This window comes from Diabrotica virgifera, chromosome 9 (assembly GCF_917563875.1).
Source record: "Diabrotica virgifera virgifera chromosome 9, PGI_DIABVI_V3a".
Lineage (NCBI taxonomy): Eukaryota > Metazoa > Arthropoda > Insecta > Coleoptera > Chrysomelidae > Diabrotica > Diabrotica virgifera.
The window spans coordinates 105,368,544-105,386,336 of NC_065451.1; the positions used below are offsets into that span (position 1 = coordinate 105,368,544).

At 33.3% G+C, this 17,793-nt stretch overlaps 1 protein-coding gene across 1 annotated transcript; it reads left to right on the forward strand.

The window, feature by feature from the left end:
- Positions 1 to 13,102: 13,102 nt before the first annotated feature.
- LOC126892521 (reticulocyte-binding protein homolog 2a-like) lies at positions 13,103 to 14,231 on the forward strand. The gene has a single exon (XM_050662079.1). The coding sequence runs from the start codon at positions 13,230 to 13,232 to the stop codon at positions 14,229 to 14,231; it is 1,002 nt and encodes a 333-aa protein (XP_050518036.1). The 5' UTR covers positions 13,103 to 13,229.
- Positions 14,232 to 17,793: the final 3,562 nt, after the last annotated feature.

The following is a 17,793-nucleotide window of genomic DNA, read 5'->3' on the forward strand; positions in this document are numbered from 1 at the left end:
TTAATAGAAGTAAAATTAAAAAACGGTCACCAAGCAAAGCAGGCAACGAAAACAAGGAAGACATGGACAATGTTATGATTACAATAATGAAAGAGCTAATGAATAAAAACGATGAAATGCTTCAGGAAATAAAACAAACAAGGAAAGAATAACAACAAACCAATAAAGAGTTAATGGGTGTAAAAGCAGAGAAACAAAAACTAAAAAAAGAAGTAAAACAGCTACATGAATGAATGGAGCAACTGGAGAAATTTAGCAAAAAGAAAAGCTTGATCGTAACTGGGTTGAAAGTAGACAAATGATTATAAGAAATTAAAAGAAGAAATGGAAAATTTCAGAGCCCAAGAGTTGCAAATACAAATAAAACTAAGAAGTGCAAAAAAAAATAGGAGAAACAGTATGCGCAATAGAAACAGAAGCCCTCACGGATAAAATGGAAATCCTAAACAAGAAACGTAAACTAAAACAGCATAAAGATCGTATCTATATAAACAACGATTGGACATCGAAATAAAAAGAAATACAAAAGGAAATAACTAAAATAGCAAAGGACGAAAGAAGCAAAGGTAAGCAAACGAAAATCGGCTACAAGAAATTAATAGTGAATGGCAAAATCTAGATATGGGACGAAGAGAGAGAACAGCTGATAGAAAATTCAAAAAACTAATAAACGAAGAACAGCGGCTGAAATATGATATTGACATGGCAAAAAAAGACTCGGAAATGCAAACGGTGAACGAAAACAAAATAACGCACACAAAATAAAGAAAGAATCTCAATAAGAAGAAAAGAACAAAACCCATTAGAATGAGCTCTTGGAATATTAGAACCATGGTGGCAGCAGGTAAGATGCAAGAAATAGCTCTTGAAATGAAAAAATACCAACTAGAAATCCTAGCCGTACAGGAAATACGATGGAAGAAAGAAGGAAAAATTGAGAAGAAAAACTTTAGCATGTATTATTCGGGAAAAAACAAACAGGGAACGAATGGTACGGCATTTATGGTGAACAAAAAAATGAGGGAAAAACTGATACAATTCAAAGCAGTTAATGAAAGGATATCTTACATAAGAAAATAAACAAGCCCACATCTCGATAGTCAATTGCTATGCACCCACCGAAGAAGCAAACCAAGAAGATAAAACAGAATTCTAAGACATCCTGGAAGAAACCTGTGAAAATATTCCGAGGAATGACATATTAATAATATTGGGTGATTTCAATGCAAAGATCGGAAAGGAGGACTATAATCGTAATGTAGCTGGCAAAGAAACCATTCATGAAACTACGAATGATAATGGAGGAGAAATCTGCAACCTAGCAGCAGCAACAAATACATATATAGTTAGTACTGGGCATAAACATAAAAAAGAAAACAAAATAACATGGATGATACCAGGAAGAATGGATGGAAACCAAATAAATCATACTCTAATTTCGAAAAAGTGTACACAAATAGTACAAGACGTAAGGTCATATAGAGGGGCAAATGGAGGCACTGACCACATATTGTTGATAGCAAAACTTAAGATGAAAATAATCAAAGCAAATAATCATAAGGAAGGAAAAAGGAGGAAATGGAATATAGCCAATCTGAAAACGCAAGAAACAAAGCAACAATATACAGAACAACTGGAACAGAAATTGGGTCAGTACGAGCACATAGAAATAGAAGGAGAATGGAAAAACATAAAGAACAGCATAATAGAGACAGCAGAACAAATAATAGGATTCCAAAAAACAAAGAATCGAAAGAATGGTTTGATGAGGAATGTCACCAAAAAAGTCAACTGAAGCACCTCGCAAGAAACAAATGGCTACAAAGTGCCGAACAGGAACAACTGGACCAATATAGAAAAGAAAAACAAGAAGCATTGAAACTCTATAGAAGAAAGAAGAACACATGGATCTCTGAACAAATGCAAGAATTAGAAACGAATAATAAAGACAACAAGAAATTGTTCGAATAGATAAAACAACAACACAGTACCAAAAAATCTGTCACAAAAATAAACAAAAAAGATTGGGAAAAACATTTCACGGACGTATACAAAAACGACAATAAGGCATATTCAGAGGATGAGGATATAAGAGATAACAGAGATGAAGAGGAAGTCGCACCTACTTATTAGGAATTCATGGAGGTATTAAAACAACTAAAAGTAAACAAAACGCCAGGGCCAGATGAAATCAACAACGAACTGATCATCAACGGCGGAGAGGAGCTCACGAAGCGAATGCACAAGTTAATGGTTACAATTTGGAAGGACGAAAGCATGCCCATAGAATGGAAAAACGGACACATCGCACCAATCTTTAAGAAAGGGGATCCAACTAAGTGCTGCAACTACAGACCAATTATGCTACTAAACACAACGTATAAGATATTGACCACAATTATAAGAAACCGACTAAATCAATACACAGAAAAAATTATAGGTCCATATCAACAGGGTTTTAGAACAATAGATCAAAGGAAGATCAACAATAGATGCAATACACGTACTGACACAAACAATTGAAAAAAGCTATGAACATGACATAGAACTACACATACTATTCATCGATTTCCAACAGGCCTTCAACAGCATATACAGACAACAATTATTAAAAGAAATGAAAAAATGGAGATACCGGCAAAATTAATAAGACTAACTAGAATGACAATAAAAGACTCAACAGCAAAAGTTAAAACAAATGAGGACGATACAAATGACATCAAAATAGAACTTGAAGTAAGACAAGGAGACAGTCTGTCAACAACAAACGACACTATTTAATATCGCTCTAGAAGGAGTAATTAGGGACACAGGGCTGAAAAAGACAATTATTCAAAGCTCAACACAGATCATAGGATATGCAGATGAACTGGGACTGGTAGCACGAGATAAAAAAAGACTAGAAGAGGCACTTTTAACCCTGGTAAGAGAAGCAAAGACGAGAGGACTAATAATCAATCAGAATAAAACAAAATATCTTATAAGCACACGAGACAATGTAAACAGAATAGCAGAAATAAAGATAGGTGAAAATACATTCCAGAGAGTAGATTGCTTTAAATACCTGGGGGTGATGGTGGACGGCAAAAACGGAAGGAGTATAGAGATAAACGACAGAATTAAAGCAGGTAATAGAGTATATTGGAAATATCACCAACTACTCAAGGACAAAAACCTGAGCAAAAAAAAACAAAATCAAAAATATACACAGCAGCAATCAGATCAGTGATAGCCTATGGAGCAGAAGTAATGTGCCTTACGAAAAAAGACGAAGAAAAGTTAAAAATAATTGAGAGAAAATTATAAGGATACATGGCCCAGTAAAGACAGAAACAGGGGAATATTGAAAGCTGATGAACCATGAAATAATAAATATAAATAAAGGAGAAGATATAGTAAAATTCATTAAAGCACAAAGCCTCAGATGGTTTGGGCACACACAAAGAAGAGGGGTAGAAGAACTGATCAGGAAGATAATGAACTGGAAACCAGTAAAAAATAGACCAAGAGGAAGACCAAAAATTAGATGGGAAGATCAACTGCTAGACGATATATCAAAGATGGAAATTGCAAACTGGAGAGAAAAGATTCAGGACCGGAGAGAGTGGAAGAAGATAGTAGAGAGGGCAAAAAAACATCACAACCTATGAACTAAGAACTAAAGGAAAAGCGGACTAATTTACCGCGTGAAATGGATTAAAAGAGCTCATATTTGAGCGAACTATACTCTAACAAGAGTGAACGGTCCATATAATAATTCCAGGTATGTACCTGTATAAATTACCCTCCTTGAAGTTGGTGTAAAAGGTATTCACCATTTATGTATTGTCTTTTGGAAGGATTACTAGAGAAAATCCAAATAAATTTTGAAAAAATGGCTGAAATCGCTGAAATTCTTGTAACAGATTCCGTAATGAGTGTACTTCTTCTTCTTTATGTGCCGTCTTCTACCGAAGGTTGGCGACCATCAAACGATAGGTTTCTCTGTTTTGTGCCGCATGTATTATGTTCGCAGCTTCTGGTATTTGAAACCATTCTCTCAAGTTTCTCAGCCAGGATTTCTTCTTCCTGGGTGTACATGGATGGTAAATGATTTTAAATTTCACTTAAAGAAAGTGCTAAAAAGTCTAAAACATTTATGGTACTGTTCTGCATCTGGTTTCCAGGCAACCTGTTATACCGACGGTTAGTTTTTTTAATATTTTGAGTAGTAACTATGTTGGTTATCAACAATTTGATGTCAAAAATGCACATTTTGCATTTTTGGTCTACCAGTAAGAAGAAAAACATTGAAAACAAAATTTAAGATAACCGCATTATAGAGCATGTAAAACAATTTAAACAAGGTTTTATAAATTTCGCTATTAGTCCAGAAAGCCACTGCGGATCCGCTAGGAAAAATATTCTAATTCGGATTTTTTGCACAACCTTACTCAAAAAGGACTCCTTTTAATAAATTTGCATGTTGCCAGGACCAAAAGGTGGTCAAAAATTTTTTAAACGTTTTTTTTTGTTTTTTTCCTAAAATTATTTTTTTTGCATGGAAAAAAGTTTTTTTATGTTTTTTGGATCATTCCAAACAGAAAAGGTCTTTAGTGACGTTTCTCTAAAAATGATAGTTTTTGACATATAAGCGATTAAAAATTGAAAAATTGCGAAATCGGCCATTTTTAACCCTCAAAAACTATGTGAAAAACTGAAAATTTGAATGCTGCCAAGGTAGGCAGATATTCTTTAAACATCTATTGATGAAATCCCGAAGAGGTTTTTGCAATACAATATTCAAAACTCCTTTGTTTTTTAATTGCTAATCAAGCGTGCGCGACACTATTTTCCACCGACAGTATGGTGCAAATGAAAGGAATAAATTCGTTATTTCCTAAACCGGCGACTTTAAGGAAAACTCCCGAAACAGGTCGATTTTTATTTTTAAGTTATGATATTGTGGCGTATATGGTATACTAGTGACGTCATCCATCTGGACGTGATGACGTAATCGATGATTTTTTTAAATGAGAATAGGGGTCGTGTGCTAGCTCATTTGAAAGGTTCTTTAATTCTCTATTCAGTAATATAAACATTTACATAATTATTTATACAGGGTGTCCAAAAAATTTTTATTAAATTAAATTATTTAACAAAGAAGAAGTAGAAGGACACGCTGTATAAATAATTATGTAAATGTTTACATTACTGAATAGAGAATTGACGAACCTTTCAAATGAGCTACCACACGACCCCTTTTCTGATTTAAAAAAATCATCGATTACGTCATCACGCCCAGACGGATGACGTCACTAGTATACCTTATATGCCAAAATATCATAACTTAAAAATAAAAATCGACCTGTTTCGGGATTTTTCCTTAAAGTTGTCGGTTTACGAAAAAACGAATTTATTCCTTTCATTTGCACCATACTGTCGGTGGAAAATAGTGTCGCGCACGCTTGATTAGCAATTAAAAAACAAACGAGTTTTGAATAGTGTATTGCAAAAAACTCTTCGGGGTTTCATCAATCGATGTTTAAAGAATATCTACCTACCTTGGCAACATTCAAATTTTCAGTTTTTCACATAGTTTTTGAGGGTTAAAAATGGCCAATTTCGCAATTTTTCAATTTTTAATCGCTTATATGTCAAAAACTATCATTTTTAGAGAAAAGTCACTAAAGACCTTTTCTGTTTGGAATGATCCAAAAAAGATAAAAAAACTTTTTTCCATGCATTAAAAATAATTTTAGGAAAAAAACAAAAAAAAAACGTTTAAAAAATTTTTTACCACCTTTTGGTCCTGGCAACATGCAAATTTGTTAAAAGGAGTCCTTTTTGAGTAAGATTGTGCAAAAAATCCGAATTAGAATATTTTTCCTAGCGAATGCGCAGTGGCTTTCTGGACTATATACTTAATTGTTGCTTATAAAACTATAAATTAAGTCAGTTTAACGTTAATATAACTTATGTAAAAAATACAACTTATATCTCGATATTACGTGAAATAGCTCAAAGAAATGAGTAAAAATACACGGTTTTTATGACACTCAGTGTAACTACGTAACAATTGTTTTAGTTTCTATATGGACGGAATAACAAAATTTATGTAAATCTGACCAATTTTTTCTCAATTTAATTATTTATTGACAATTTAAATGAAAAATAGCCGATTTTAAGAATTTTCGTCTATAAGTTACAATGTTTTACCAAAAAACTGAAAAAAGAACCGATTAGTTTATTGAAATAGCCTTAAAATGAGTTGAAGTAAAATAGAATTGGAGCTTTGTTTATCAATAAACATTAACTATTCAAATGTATTTCTTACGTTTTAAGCTAACTACCTGAGGTACCCCTAAACCCTAAAAATGTCATCAAAACGACGATTTTGAAGCTCTTCCGACTGGATTAAAGAAGCTATTATCGATTCAAACAAAAGTTGTGTATTTTTAATTCTAAATTTCAACTATTTAATTAAAAATAAAGTGTTTCAGTTGAAAATTCAAAGTTGCTACACCCACCGCTTTCGCAGGCAGAATAAGAACCCTGCTATTGCGTAAGTATATAGATTTTGAAAAACCATTCAAAAAGCATTCCAAAGTTTTTTCGATATGCCGTCTAATTCTCGAGATATTTGACAATCACTTTTCTGGACAGAGCCCTTAAATAATGTAAACATTCTTATTCAAGCTAGACATAAGCCGAGTGAGAGAGCTGACCGTGAAATTCATTTGCGATGTTTCCAAATTTACCGGATCTCGAGTTGTCTGCAAAATATATATTTACCATATACACAACGGATCGCGCGCGCTGCCCTCTACAGCGGATTTAGTGGAACCACTGCAATATAAAATTCACCAAAAGGGGTGCAAAATGAGGTCCAGACAAAAACCGATTTCCTTGTACCCTAACCATTGTTACATCGAGATGTCACTATATACACGTGAATACAAGGTGAGATCCAAAATCGGATCTCGCCTTGCAAAACGGATCTCATCTTGTATAGCTTATGATACAAACGGATCTCGCCTTGATATGAAGACATATATATATATATATATATATATATATATATATATATATATATATATATATATATATATATATATATATATATATATATATATATATATATATAACAGGTATATAATCTTTGCTGAACAGTTAGGAAACAAGGTTGAAATATTGGGGTAGCAGCAATCTCAAAGAAAACTCTTTATAATAATTCCAAGCTTTCGATAATGTTTATTATCATCTTCAGGAAAATTATTTGAGGATGTAGAGTCTAGTTGTTAAATACTGACATAACAATGAAATTTTGTCTTGGTAAATAGTAAATAATATAAATTAAAGTAAAAACTATATAAAAACTTATAAAAATCTGAGTATAAAGCGATAAAAGCTAAAATATTTTTTAAAAAATTATGTATGTCTAATATATATATATATATATATATATATATATATATATATATATATATATAAAACAAAAGATGTAGATCTTTGAAACACACTCAGTGATCAAAAGATCCACAGGTACTGGTTTAACGACCACTCGTACGAAATCAAACAAATGAAATAGAGAATGTGGAAAAATCCCCTTACGAATAACTTACACATCCACTATTTCTGGCTGGGAAAAATCTTTTGATCACTGAGTGTGTTTCAAAGATCTACATCTTTTGTTTTTTTCATAAACATTATCTTACTTACTCTAAAGTAATTAGGGAATTAAAACTTGAGACTGTCATTTTCAGGTTGGGCGTAGATTTACGCTCCTGTTATGTCTATGTCTCGGATGATGTTTTTTGATGGAATGTGTCTAAAGATATTCAACCTCTCATCTTTACCGATGAGCCCACGGAGGTTGAAGAGGGCGAAACACATTTCTAAGAACTGGTGTTTGGATCTTTGATTCTATTCGAAAAAATTTTTCCCAGCCAGAAATAGTGGATGTGAGTTATTCTTCTTCTTCTTCAGGTGCCATCTCCGCTACGGAGGTTGGCAATCATCATAGCTATTTTAATTTTTGAGGCAGTAGCTCTAAATAGTTGTTTCGAGCTGCATCCAAACCACTCTCTCAGGTTCTTCAACCATGAAATTCGTCTTCTTCCGATGCTTCTTCTGCCATCTATCTTTCCCTGCATTATGAGTCGTAGGATACCATACTTCTCGCCCCGCATCACATGTCCGAGATACTGTAGCTTCTTTTCTTTAATTGTAAGTTCAACTTCCTTTTCTTTACCTATTCTTCTCAGTACTTCATTGTTTGTAACTCTATCTACCCAGGAAACCCTCATAATTTTTCTATAGGTCCACATTTCAAAGGCGTTAAGTCGTCTCATTGTCTCTACATTTAACGTCCATGATTCCACTCCATAGTATAGAACACTGTAGACGTAACATTTTGTTAGGCGTACTTTAAGAGCTAATGTTAAATCTTTGCTACATAGGACCTTTTTCATTTTTATAAAATTAGAACGTGCTTTTTCGATTCTGACTTTTATTTCTGCAGTGTAGTCATTATTTTCTGTTATAAGTGTTCCTAGGTAAGTGTACTTTTTTACTCTTTCGATCTGCTGGCCCTCTACTATCAAGATTTCGTTAGTATTATGGTTGTTTTTACTAATTTTCATAAACTTCGTCTTTTTGATATTGAGAGAGAGTCCGTACTCCCTACTACACCTTACTATTTTACTCATGAGTCTTTGCAGGTCTTGTAAACTATCGGCTATTATTACTGTATCATCTGCATATCTGATGTTGTTAACTAAGACTCCATTTACTCTTATGCCGACTGTTTCATCTTCCAGAGTTTCTCGCATTACCTCTTCAGAATACGCGTTAAATAATAGAGGTGATAGTATGCAGCCTTGCCTGACTCCTCTCTTTATTTCCATTTCTTCAGATGTTTCTTTTTCAATTCTTACTATTGCTCGCTGATTGTAATAGAGGTGTGTTATTAGTCTTAAATCTCTTTCATCTAGGTTTTTATTTTTTAGGATTTCCATGAGTCGATCATGTTTTACTTTATCAAACGCCTTATTGTAGTCTATAAAACAGACGTAAAGAGGATGGTTAACATCCAAACATCTCTGTGTCAGCACGTTGAAGGAGAATAATGCCTCTCTGGTACCCATACCATTGCGGAACCCATATTGAGTGTCACTAATATCCAGCTCCAGTTTAGAGTGTATTCTGGCGTGGATAATTTTCAATAGAATTTTCAAGGTATGTGACATTAAGCTTATGGTTCGGTAGTCACTGCATTCTTTTGCATTCACCTTCTTTGGCAAACACACAAAGGCTGATGTCAACATTTCTCTAGGGATGATTCCAGTAGTATAGATAGCGTTGAACAGTTCTACTATTATGTCCAGGTTTTTCTCGTTGACCAACTTTATCAGCTCGCTAGGCAATTCATCTGGACCAGCAGATTTATTGGTTTTCATACAGTTTATTGCCTGACTAACCTCTGATTTGGTTATCTCTGGGCCTACATCTCCCGTTTGGCTATCTACGGATGTACTAGCTTCTCTCTGGTCATGAAATAGTTCCTCGATATACTCTTTCCATCGTCGTAGTTTTCGTTTTGTCTCCATTATAATATTTCCATTTTTGTCGAGCAATATATTTGAGGTTCTTCTATTTCCTATTCCGGCTAGTTCTTTGACTTTTTTATGTAGGTTGAAGTTGTCATATGTGTTTTGCAGTTCTTCTATTTCTTTACATTTTTCAGAGAAGTAGGTTTCTTTAGCCTCCCTAATTTTTCTTCTTATTTGGTTTTGAAGCTGTTTATAGCGAGTCTTATTAATGGTTTTGTTTTTTCTTCTTTCATTCATCAAGTCTAGAATTTCCTCCGTCATCCATTCTTCTTTCTTACATTTGGTTGTAGTAAGTACTTTCTTACTTGGTTCTAATATAGAGGTTTTGAAGAATTGCCACTGCTGTTCTACGTTGCAATTATTTCCTGGGTTTCTGTCTAGATTTGTGTTGATTTCGTGTTTCAGATTTTCTTTTGTTTCTTCTGACTTTAGTTTCTGTATGTTAAGTTTATTGTTGTTGCGGCTTTTTTGGGTCTTTTTTAGTTGAAGTTGAAACCTAGCAATAAGAAGACTGTGATCAGATGATACGTCTGCTCCTGGATATGCCTTTACTGCCTGAATTGAGTTTCGATATCTGTGCTTTATTAGGATGTAGTCAATTTGATTTCTGACAATTTTGTGCTCTTTGTCAGCTGGTGATTTCCATGTATACAGGCGTCGCTTAGGTAATTTAAAGAATGTATTTGCGGCTATAACATTATGCTCCTGGCAAAATTCTATTAGGCGATCTCCTCTGTCGTTTCGTTCGCCAAGCCCATATGATCCTACATTAGGGTAGCATTTTCCTTCGCCAATTTTTGCGTTGAAATCACCCATGATCACTGTTATGTCTCTAGATGCTGTGAGATGTAATGTTTTCTGGAGTTCGCTATAAAAGTTTTCTATTTCTTCTTCATTTTTGTCAGCAGTTGGCGCATAAATCTGGATTAGGTTCATTTTTCCATGGGTTGTCAATAACTGCAACATTATTATTCTTTCGGACATCGGAACGAAGCCTGTTACTGATCTCGTTACTTTTTCGCTGAGGATCATAGCAACTCCATATCTGTGTTGGGTGTCGCTGCTTCCAGAGTAATAGATTCGTCCATTGTCTGTATTGAGTTCGCCAGAGCTGACCCATCTTGTATCGCTTATTCCTAATATATCGATATCTAGTGAGTTATTCGTAAGGGGATTTTTCCACATTCTCTATTTCATTTGTTTGATATATATATATATATATATATATATATATATATATATATATATATATATATATATATATATATATATATATATATATATTGTCATGATTTTAAGATACCAAATTGATAGAATAAGTTAAATAATAAACAATTTAATGATTTTGCACTGCCAAAGCAGTTAAGTAAGTATTTTGATATAGGTTTTGTTCGAGAGACGTGATTGGTTTGGAGAGTTGAATAGAATGAGAGTACTAAAGGGAATTGAAGTTAAAGTTGCATTTTAATTGATTTAATAGTTATAGAATGAATTTATTTAGAGTTATACAGTTTAAGTAACAAGAAAGTTTGAAATAGACCGTACTATATAAAGGAAGCTATTTAAAAGGCATAGAATGTATGAATTTGTTGCTAAACATGCAATAGTTTGAAATTTAGTCTTACCAAAAGAATAACTTACAAATTTGTTCCATGATGACTTTGTTTCTGTTGAATAATCATAAAAATTTACTTTTTTCTAAAGATCATTTGGAGAAAATGTTCATTGATGTACTACGGTCTCCATGATTTGGTTAAGTTTTGTAAATTTATGAAAGTATCTTAGAAGAGGCTCCAATCTAAAAATTTAGAATAATAGTTAGATCAATTTTAGATTTTATTAATGTTAATTTGACCAAAATATTGAAAATAGCTCATTAAAGTTGTAGGTTTGGGAAATGTCAGAATTCGATATCAATTTTAACAAAGAAAAATGATTTTCTGAGATATGGCTAATGCACTATCGATTGGTAATTTATTTCTGAATAATATGAAAGTTATTTCAGTACTTTATATGTATTAATAGTGAAAATATTTGGACTTTAATTTGTAGAGGTAGTGATGAAAGGTATAGAAAGTGTACGGACAGTGTTCGCTTAAAGTAGCTATAAAAACTTATTGGGAGTATCCTCAGATATGCAAAATATATGAAAAGAATCTATAAAGTTCAATGAATTCAATTCTTTAATACAATTTTACTCAAATAAGAGAATAAAATCACCATTTAGGCATATATTTCCAAATTTTAGATAAAAAATACCCTTTTGACTAAATGTCATAATTTGTAAAATTATCTTATTGGTTCATTTAAATTTCCAAAGCATGAATTATTAATTTATTTAAATATGATTGGCTGTAAAAACGACGCCAAGCTTAAAAATTTGAATTTAGCAGAAGGTTCGAGATTTTCAGAGGGAACAGACGCTTTGTGAAGCTATTCCCAAAAGATTTGGATTTTAAAATATAAATTTTCGGAAAATGTAATCAAAAAGTAGTGAAAAACAAACATTAAGAGTTACTTTTCGTATGGAAAGTGTTTCCAAGCAGATTTGACTTTAGAAAGTTACTAAAAATAAGATTGTAAGCTGAATGGACCTGGGGAGATCCAGAATTTCAACGTATAGCAGCATCTGGGAGTGTTGAAACAGTTCGAACATCTTCGATGGACAATTATCAGGTGACATTACAAAACTTTAACATGATATCATGATTAACAAAAATTTAAAGAGAAAAGCATGCATAATAAAAATAAAAATTTAATAAGTTTAGTATCATTTACCGCTTTGGTAAAATAAATTTAAGAGAGAAATATTCCTTACTTACATAAATTGGTTTATATTCCATAATCACACAAATTTTCAGAGTCATTGAACTTCCATTTTGTTTTCATATCCCTTCATGTGGCGAATTAAAAATATATAAACCAGAGTATGTATCATATACATGTTATAATATTAAACATTTAACACTATTCTATGTATTTACCGAGATTGATGTTGCATTAAGCGTATTTTTCTTTCATTTAAATATATTTACGAAATTTTTCATCACAGTGTGGTCTTCAATTGTTTTTGGTTACATATTTTTACAGTTTTGTCCTTAATCCCTCTTATAGAATTAATTTCATCCCACACCTCTAAAGAAAAGAGTTTCCTGCAATATATGGATTCAGACATTGACTGAGCTGGTAGGTACAACAATTTCTCAATAGATGGCGCCCAATAGATTCGATACAAATCAATAAATAAAAATTTCAATAATGATATAACAAAATGTGTTTAATAATTAATAATAAAAAAAAAATTGTATAAATTAAATATAAAATAATTAAAATTATAAAATTAAATTAAATCTTTTAATAATTTTATTAAATCATTAAATAATAAAAACTAAAAAAAAAAAAAAATTAATTATAATAATTATAGTTATTATGAGTCATCATCATTATTGTTGTCATTATTAAATATATAATAATTGGCTCAACCAACGTGAGACGAAATAAATAAATAATAAATAAAATAATTATATTAAATATATAATAAATGGCTATCCCAACGTTGTGGCACGAATAAATATATATAGGGCAAAATTGTAAGATAAATAAAAAGTTAGAGTTTGATATAAAAAAAAATACAAAATGGCGGATGGACTTAGATCTGTTTCGAAGACGACACAGGAAGGAGAGGAACAGAAGCAAGAGAAATCTGAGCTTGAAAAATTCATGGAATTAATACTAACAAAAATGGAAGAAAATAATAAGAAAATGAGAAAGAAATTAGATGAAAATAGTCAAAAAGTAGAACAAAAATTAGAAGAAAATAATCAATCATTAGAACAAAGACTGGGGGAAAAATTAGAAATAACATTAGAGAAGATGGAAGAGAAATTAGAAGAAAATAGTCAAAAAGTAGAACAAAAATTAGAAGAGAATAATAGAAAAGCAGAAGAAAATAGTCAGAGGTTGCAGAAAAAACTTGAACAGACCTCCAAGAGATTAGAGGATCAAATTGAACAAAGAATAAACAAGAGTATTGGAGAAGTAAAAATGTTATATGAAGAAATGATGAATAAACATGAAACATTAGAAACAAAATTAACTTCTGAAAATCAAGAAATAGTAGTTCAAATACAACAGCATAAAGAAAGAATAAATATGGTAGAAGAAGAAATAGAAAAGGAAGCAGAATGGACGAATAAGAGATTTATGATGGTAGATGAAAATATAAGGGAAATAAAGAAAGAACAGAAAACATCTAAAGAAAAGGAGGATCAATTGGAAAATAAATGGAAGATTGAAGTAAAAGAAGTGAAACAAGAAATAGAAAAAATGGAGAAGAAAATAAGAAATACAACAAAAGGAACAATAATACACACAATTGAAACCTCAGATAATAGGATATATTTCAATGGGGATTATAAATCACAACATCCAGTACCATTCATAAAGATTCTCATGACCAAATATTTGCAGTATAATGAATTTGATGAATTTAGGGAAGTTATAAGAAACCAATTAAGAGGAGAAGCATTAATTTGGTATACTAATGTGGAAAATGAATTAGAAAATTTTGAGCAATTTAAAACAAAATTTTATAGAATTTTTCTGGGGACTATCTCGGCAACAAGTAGTAAGATCTGAATTGTTCGGAGGAAAATATAACTCTAACTCGCGAACAAGTATGCATTTATATGCTATGAGATTATTTAGTGCTGCCCAATATTTAGATGGCAAATTGACAGAGAAAGAATTGATTAGCCATATAATAGGTCATTTTGAAGATCAAATAGAAAATATTAGACTAAATTTTAATTTTACAGACTTTAACATGCTTTGTAATTTTTTAATAGAAAAAGAAAGAGCTTTGCAAAACTACAGGCAAAGAAATAATAATTACAATAATTCACAAAACTTTAATGATAGTAATTTTAATAATAATAACCAGAGAAGTCAAAATAACAATAGATCAAATAATAATAATAATAATGAACGTGGGGGTTTTAATAGTCAATATAATAATAGGGGAAATTATAACAACAATAGAAATTATAGTTCTAATAACAATAGAGGGTACTATAATAATAACAATAATAGAGGTTATAATAATAATAGAAATAATACCGGGTAATCATAAGAAACAACCTTATCCCAGAGGCTAGACGCAATACGATCAAAAGCGAAGTCGAACGGGAGATTAACAACCAAGGGCTAGTTTTAGATCAAGTCCCTAATGAAATCCTTGATGAGCAGATGCCTGAGATTCCCATACCAGAAACTCAACCTGACAATACACTGCAGGAAAACAACGAGTTGCGCGATAGTCTAGCAAACGAATTGGCGCGTGCCGTACAAGAGTTTAATGGAACAAATCCACTTAGCAGACCACCGCTACCACGAATAAACTCTTGTAAGAAACTAGGTGCGCTGTTACAAATTGTGAACACTGAAGTCCTACCCAATTATGTCGTAGAAGCCCACACATTGGAATATCTGCATATGCTAATCTACTGTGCAGCAACAGCAATTGCTAATGTAATGGGCGTTAAGATCAGAACACGACGGGGTACTAATAACGGAAGGACTGGTAACAGAACTGCACCCTGGGAAAAAAGACTTCTCGGAAAAATTGAATTACTGCGTAGGGATATTGGTCAAGTTACAGAATATGTAAGAGGTGTAACAAGTAGAAAGGTCATTAAGAGAGCTGAAGAAATAATGCGGAGCACTGCAAGACACTCGAGATACGATCCAGAAAATAACACAGCCCAACAGTGTCTGGATACATTAAAACAAAAACTCTCCGTCTATTCAGGACGATTAAGAAGGTATAAAGTTAGTAACAACCGAAAATGTGACAATGCACTTTTTGAGAACTCTGAGAAGGCGTTCTACCGAAAACTCAATTCCACCGTAGAAAGTGTCGACAAGTCTTACCCAAGCCAAGAAGAAATTCATGAGTTTTGGGGAAATCAACTTTCCACACCAGCTGTTTTTAACAACAATGCTGGCTGGATAGAAGATACGACGCACAACTGTCACCACTACGTCACTGCTAACTACGAACCATTCACGACTGAAGAAGTCTCAAATGTCATCAAAGAGCTTCATAACTGGAAATCTCCTGGACCAGACGGAGTCCAGAACTTCTGGCTTAAAAAGTTTTGGAGTATTCATGAGTGCTTATCAACATTAATTAATCATGTTATTTCTAATCCGCAGGAATTACCATCATTTCTAACTCAGGGAACTACTTATTTAATACCGAAGGATCAAAATAACACCCAAGATCCATCCAAGTACCGCCCAATTACTTGTCTTCCAACTTTGTATAAATTGGTCACATCCTGTGTAACCCGGCGTATCTACCAACATTGTGCTCTAAACAATATCATAGAGCCTCAACAGAAAGGATGCGCTAAGAGGTCCATGGGTTGCAAAGAACAGCTTATCATCGACTCAGTCATTTCTAACCAGGCATTCACTAAAAAAAGGAACCTTTTTACTGCTTTTATTGACTATAAAAAGGCCTTTGATTCAGTACCGCATGAATGGCTAATAGATATATTGAAAATATACAAAGTCGATGATAACATAGTGACCTTTTTAAGGCATATAATGAGAGATTGGAAGACTAAAATTCACCTCCAAATACCTGGTGAAAACAATATCGAAACCGAAAATATCGCAATCAACCGGGGCCTATTTCAAGGAGACTCGTTGAGTCCATTGTGGTTCTGTTTAGCTTTGAACCCCCTTTCCCAGCTATTAAACTCCACTGACTCAGGTTTTAGCATTAAAAGCAATAATACTGTGGTAGCGAAGCTCAATCATCTGTTGTATATGGATGATTTGAAATTAATGGCTTCCACTCGAGAACACCTAGAAGAGATGCTAAAAACTGTAGAAACATTCTCTAATGATATTAGTATGCAGTTCGGTCTAGACAAGTGCCGTGTTTTGAATATAGTCAGAGGAAAGGTACAGCCCGGTGGATTCGATATGCAAAATGGCCAGAACATCGAGTCCATGGGCGACAACGATATGTACAAATATCTTGGAGTAAAGCAGGCGCGGAAAATTGACCATAAGCAAATGAAAACTGAGATAACTACTGAGTTTATAAGAAGGGTAAAACAGCTGCTTCGTTCACAGCTTAACAGTAAAAATTTGTTTAAGGCACTAAACACCTATGCTTGTTCCGCGCTTAGCTATTCATTTGGTATTGTTAAGTGGACAAAAACGGATATAGAAAATCTTCAGCGAAAAGTACGAACACACCTCACAAAGGCACAAAAACACCACCCTAAAAGTGCAGTAGAACGAACGACATTACCCCGGTATTTAGGAGGAAGAGGGCTTATGGATATAGGTGAGCAATTAGATAAACAAATTGCTAATTTAAGAACTTATTTTCAGATGCAGGCTGAGACATCTACTCTACACCGCGCCATTTGCGCAGTAGATGACACAACACCGATCAAACTGAGGGAACCAGAAATACGCTTAAACCACCTTACTAAGGACGAAAAACTGCGCGCCTGGATGGGTAAACCTCTGCACGGGCGACATCCCAATGAGGTCAGCCAAGACTATGTCGACAATACAGCGTCGAACTATTGGTTGACATCAGGAAAGATGTTCCCTGAAACGGAGGGTTCATTACTGGCCATTCAGGATCAGGTTATACCAACCAGAAATTACCTGAAATATATCGTCAAAGACCCTCAGGTTCAAAACGACAGATGCCGATATGGATGTCAAGCCCAAGAAACCATCCAACATATTACAGGGGGCTGCCAAGCATTTGCTGCAACTGAATATAAGGAACGGCATGACGCAGTGGGAAAAATCCTTCATCAAGAGATAGCTAACAAGTTGGGACTTCTCCAAACGGACCATCTCCCATATTATCAATACGTTCCTGAGAGTATGCTTGAGGATAGCAACTACAAGCTATACTGGGACCGCAGTGTGCTCACAAACCAAACAGTGGCACATAATAGACCAGATCTCGTACTAGTTAATAAATTAACAAACAAACAACACTAATTGATGTGGCGATACCTAACAACAATAATCTACGTAGTAAATTTACTGAAAAGATCGCCAAGTATAGAGATCTGGAAATTCAAATACGGAGACAATGGAGAATGCAAAGTACCCAGACGATACCTATTGTTATATCTACTACTGGAGTCATTCC